Source organism: Schistocerca piceifrons, chromosome 7, assembly GCF_021461385.2.
Source record: "Schistocerca piceifrons isolate TAMUIC-IGC-003096 chromosome 7, iqSchPice1.1, whole genome shotgun sequence".
Classification (NCBI taxonomy): Eukaryota; Metazoa; Arthropoda; class Insecta; order Orthoptera; family Acrididae; genus Schistocerca; species Schistocerca piceifrons.
The window spans coordinates 38,271,842-38,277,841 of record NC_060144.1 but is presented as its reverse complement, the minus strand read 5'-3'; the positions used below and the strand labels follow the sequence as shown (position 1 = coordinate 38,277,841).

Here is a 6,000-nt window from a genome sequence, read left to right as displayed (position 1 = left end):
TGTGTGATGTCCTTAGGTTAGTTAGTTTCAAGTAGTTCTAAGTTCTAGGGGACTGATGACCTCAGATGTTAAGTCCCATAGTGCTCAGAGCCATTTGAACCATAATATGAGCTTTTAGATGCACTGTTCCCTTTGTAATACACAGGTCTGTACCAAACTTCCAAGTAGTGAAACATATAGCAAATATAGCTTCCCTGGTTAACTGCAAACTGTGTCATGCTACACTGCTTCTCACATGGGGTAGACCTTTACTATGTGCCAACTTCAAACTGAAATGGATAATTAAAAGTAACCTAGAACATACTATTATTAATTCACAGACAAATGTTAGTATCAAAGGAGTTCAATTCTTCTTCTAGTTATGAAAATAACAAACCACATACACCTACACTCACATTACAGAATGGTCAGATTACATGAATTAATTTGACTTCCATTACTAATTATCCTCCCGCAAGCGACACTGACAGAACTTCACACAACCCAAATGGTCTCCAGTGAACTCACTATAGCTCGCTACTATTCCTCGCAGAATGTCACAAATGTCAGTACCGTGAACACAGGGCTTAGGAAGAGCAGGGCTAGTTACACATAGTCTAGATTCAAGTTCTTGATTCGGCTTGTTCCACATCATCTAGATTCAAGTTGTGCTGCCAACGCTAGTTTGGCACTTACAGATCACTGCTCAGTAGCTGACCCCTCCTTCCTCCTCGCCACTGTCTGATGAACAGCTTGCCTCACCAGCAATATAGCAAGTCTAGGATGTAGAAATACAATCTCTGTATACAGTGCCAACCCTGACATGGTATATGTCCTTGACTGCCATATCTAGTAATTGTTTCCTGTGAATTCTCATTTGCCCTGGTACCCAGCAAAATGCCATCCCTTCCCCGCCATTTGTAAGTGGAGCAGGGAACCCTGGAAGTTTTAGTCAGGTTAAGAACACAGATCAGTATAATTCTGTTTCCCCTCAATAAGAAGGATTATTATGGTAATTTTACTGCTTGTCAGAGTATTGAAAAATATTTTTGCAGCCATATACAATTGTGCTGTTTCAATATACACCAACAGATAAAAAAAATCCAAACACCATGGAGGAGTTGTGTGACATAAACGAAAGTTGGTAGGCATGTATATACATCTGAAAGACAGTGTCTATTCAGATTTTGCACCAATTGCATGAAAGTGACTCCAGTGGGGTTTGATATCATAGGACAGCAGGACCACTGTTGTTATCCCTAGCTAACTGATTGCAAAATTGTATGTCATTCTGGTGACTCAATGGCTGCATTCAAAGTGGTGGTGTTTTCAATCACGATAACACTTGGTTGAATACCACTGTTGTAACCCAACATACTCTACAGAGTGTCAACATGTTGCCTTGACCTGCTCAATTACCAGATCTGTCTCTAATTGAGCACATATGGGATATCATCGGACGTCTCCAGCATCATCCACAAACAGCATTAACTGCCCTGTACTGACCGACCAAATGTAACAGGTGTGGAACTTTACCCAGAAACTGACATCCAGCAACTGTACAGCACAATGTGTGCACGTTTGTATTCAACATTCTGGTACTTACACCGGTTACTAATGTACCAACATTTCATATTTACAGTGGCTTGTCTCACACTTACATTAACCTGTGATCTTGCAATGTCAGTCACATAATAGTTGAAGGGGAAGGGAGAGGGATGAAGGAAAAGGACTGGAGAGATTTAGGAAAAGGGCCAGAGTTCAGAAAAGACACCCAGAACCCCAAATTAGGGGAGACTTACCAGATGGAATGAGAAGGAAAGGCTGATTGTTGGGGACTGCACTGGATGAGATTTGAAAACCTGAGAGCTTAAAGGTGGAAGACAGGGTAATATGCAAGACAAGAGATTACTGCTAAAACATTGCGCATGCATTAATAACAGTGAAAAGCTAAGTGCACTGTATCTAATAGATGTGAGACAGTGATGGCAAAAAATAGACAGGTCAGAAAATGAAAGATGTTGAAAATTAAAACAGAGTGAAGAAGGGAGTAGTTGCTGTGAAGGATTGCTGAGACAGAAGGAATTGATGTAAATTAAGGCCAGGTGGTTGGCGAGAACCAAGGACATGTAGTGCTAGTTCCCACCTGTGGAGTTCAGAGAAACTGGTGTATGGGGGAAGAATCCAGATAACTCGTGTGGTGAAACAGGCACCAATGTCATGACTGTCATGTTGTAGAGCATGCTCTGTAACAGGATATTGTGTGTTACCAGTATACACTTAAATATGTTACCTAGACGAATGTGTTTCCAGAATTTCATCACTCTACATTGATTATCTTTTATTGTTGCGATATTTTCCCCGTCAGTGTATTTATTTGTGTGACATAATTATATCCTGTAAACACAAACTCAAAGTAGGATTTATTTCTGAGAAAATGTAGAACCTCTCAGCAAATTTAACAATTAAGCTTTCAATTTCCACATCAGTTTGGGTTTTAAATGATTATTATGAAGGAAATAGTTTTGTCATAGTTGCTTTTAATATTGTCTCATATAGCCTCCACTCATTAAATTACAATGCACAAAATATAGGCCATCATAGTTTTCTTTATTTCCTCTAATAACAATATAAAAATCTTCAAGTTCTGACAAAATGTCCAAATCCGTTGCTTGTCCGTGTTTGGTCACTGTTTAATCTTCCAAGCACATAAACTAAATTAAGTTTTTTTTAAAAAAAGCATTATCAAGATGTGGTCCAAGACAGTTACCACTACACTTGACTGAATTTCCATGTTAGTACAAAAACAGATGGATTAAATGTACTTTAACAGAGTGGCAGAACTGTACTATGAACGTTTACTATAAATTTTTGTGTCTACATTATTATATTCAGCACATCTTGAAATTGTAATCTTGGTGCACTACTGACCATGAATGACAAACTTGGTAACAGTAATAATAACTGTAATTGACTGCTAGCATCAAGAATAAAACCCCGATGGAAATGAGTGATAACTGATTTAAAGGAATTTACCAAAAAGCAAATAATGTGACAGCATTTCTAAATACATGTAAAGCTGAAATACAACAAACAACTGTCACAACAAATTTATTTTTTTAGGAAGCTTGGTTGAATAAATTTTTGTACCATACAGTCCAAGCTCCACAGTATCATTTACTGAGAAAATTGTCGGGTGATTTAAAATTTCATACACCAACAAAACATAATTAAAACTCCACACTGGAATAACCACAACTTTGTGGGGCAGAATGGTCATCTTAAAACACACAAAAACTGCTACTGAGAAGCACCACAGAAATAACAGGTATGATGGCCATCATGTTGTAAGACATTCTCGAAGTGCCAGATGGAAAGAAATTGCCTCCCTCCAGCCAGCTGCCAATAGTACCGATATGGGAGTCTGCCCACTCCACCTGTGCTGTCGCGGCTGATATGGCAGAATCCACTGTCGAATTTATCTTTTGCAGTGCCTCGAGTGACTGGAGGGACTGTAGCTGCAAAAGAATAGCATACATATTTGTTAGTGTCCAAAATCAAACCACAATTAAAAAAAAAGTGTTAAGAGCTGCACACATGAGTGACAGGTCACAGTGATCAATCGCCGATCAATCGTATTTCCTGAGCCGCCTCTTGAATCACATGCGATGTACGGCAATATAACTGTGCAGTTGTGACTTGTTTGTCTAGTTATTACTAGTTTTGTTTTTTGGAGAAATATGTAAAAATTTATAATTTACAGAGAACACGAAGCTGTATGAAATGTGAAGGTGAAGGTGTAGGCGTAGGTGTAGGTGTAGATGTAGTTGATTGAAGAATTAATACAAATACAAATGCATTGATAAGAGCAGCATTTTGAAGCTTATGCTTTAAAAAAAGCAGTTCATGGAAAATTTATATTAAAAGTCACAATATACTGGCCTCCAGCTGACAAATTAATTAACATTAACACAACTAAAGATATCAAAATTTTTAACGTCTAATCTGAATGATGTACTATCAACTCTTTCGCTGTTATAGATGTGCTCTTTGCATCCCTTGCTGAGGTAGCTTTTGTTGCAGCTGCACCACTTGCCAAAAGCTGGTGCCTGTGCTAAGAGATGGTTTTCTGGGCAATATGAAATAATTATTGTCTAAGTTTTTCCAAAAATATTTGGTGAAAAAAGTTGATTTTTGCACATACTACAGTCTAATATCTTCACTCAATAAAGAACTCAATTTCTATTGGTTGTCCATCACGCTTATTGCACTGCATCAAATTAAGTAAAACACTGCATAAAATTTTAAAGCATTCGCAGAGGTAAAAACACATATTGTAAACTTTTCATACGGTTGACTGTAGCTCGTACATTACAGTGAATGAAATGTTGATAAAATATCGAAATTTAATTTAATATTGAGAGCAGAAGGATATATTATTTCGTTCTCAAGTTACAGGGTTTTATATCCATAGGATGGTCATGTGCAATGCATCCATTTGTGTCCTTGTGCACCGTGAATCATTTGGTCATAACAATCATCATATCTAATAAATGAGTCAAGACATCAAAACGAGGTTCTTTGCAACTGATAGCACGCAATGAGGCATGTGTGTTGTCTGATAAGTACTCTAAACTTTTTAATTGATGAGATATGGAAGCAACATGTCTGTAACAGTGAGTGGTCAGCAGTTCGGCACACATTTAGACTTTCACAGCACTGTAAGAAAAGCTAAGTGGCACACAGAGACACTTCCACAACACCTGGGGAACAGTATAGAAGGACATGCAGCAAAAGGGTAAGGTGGACATGTTAATTTAAATATCTAAGACATACTATTCTAAAGCTAAACTTAAATTATAATTATGAAATGACAAGAGATTTAACCTATCTGCCTCCATAACTAACTGGTCAATGTGCCTGGCTGCCATTTGGAGGATTGAGTTTTGATTCCAAATGCTGCCACAGATTTCTTCTCAGCGAGAGGACTGGAATGGGAGGTAGTATGTCCCATGATGTCAATTGAGGAGCTAGTCGACCAAGCTGCATGTGACAAAAACTGACAACAGCTGGGAGAACAGTGTGCTGACCCCACACCTCTAGACTCTGTGTCCAACTACACCATTGGTGGAGGGTGACATGATGATCAGTCCATACTGTTGAGGTTTATGTTTATGTAAAGGATTCACTCCCCCTGATAAAGTTTACAGCAAGTGTTATGGAAGCCAGCAGTGCTGTTATTAACAACATTTCTGTACAAACATTGCAAAGCCATAGTATAAATACTTGCAGTTAAAATACGAGACTAAGAAATGAAATAGGAAATTTGGGGACTTTAACATGTAGTTGAATGGGATGAAGTCTACAGATCATGCTTGGCATCACTGAAAAATGTAACGTACTCAGTAACATAGCCTACAGGCTCCAAGTATTCCGAAGCATTTTATAAGTTTCAGCTACCACATCTGTCTTATTTGTTTTGCTTCAACTTATTGAGATTACATATTATTCTGTTTGTCAGTTTAGTATTAAGGTGTTTTTTTAGGATTCCATGCTTCAATCAGTAAAAATGGAATCCTTATATGACAGCTTAGTTGTCCGTTTGTCTGCCTGACTCTTAAAATCCCTTTATCACAGAACTAGACTAGTCTGTGAATGTTTGTTTTTTATAAAATGTGAAATTTCATATGTACATGCAGTATTTTGTCCAATGACAGATAAATTCCAAAATGTGTCATATGAGCAATAAAGTCATTCCTTGCCTGATGTTTACTTGTACTGCTGCAGCAGTCAGCCTGAATGCAGAACTGCTGATTATTATAATACTGGCTGCCTGCCTCCTACATGATTTTATGTCCCATTTTATGTTACTGAAATTAAAACATTCTCAAAAATCTAGGAATCCCTGGGACTGATATCTTGCCAGTGTCAGTGTTGATAACAGGTGAAAATGGTCGAGATTCTCTCACTGAGGTGACAGAAGTCGTAGGACAGCAATATGCATATATATAGATGGGAGTA

At 37.9% G+C, this 6,000-nt stretch overlaps 1 protein-coding gene across 1 annotated transcript in view; it reads right to left on the bottom strand.

Annotated features, from left to right (window-relative positions):
* Window positions 1-2,559: 2,559 nt before the first annotated feature.
* The window catches only part of LOC124805407 (aminopeptidase N-like), a 521,668-nt gene continuing 518,227 nt past the window's right edge, over window positions 2,560-6,000 (bottom strand). The window contains exon 16 of the mRNA XM_047265968.1: window positions 2,560-3,497. Coding sequence (XP_047121924.1) covers window positions 3,261-3,497 — 237 coding nt within the window. The 3' untranslated portion in view covers window positions 2,560-3,260. The remainder of the gene's footprint in view (window positions 3,498-6,000) is intronic.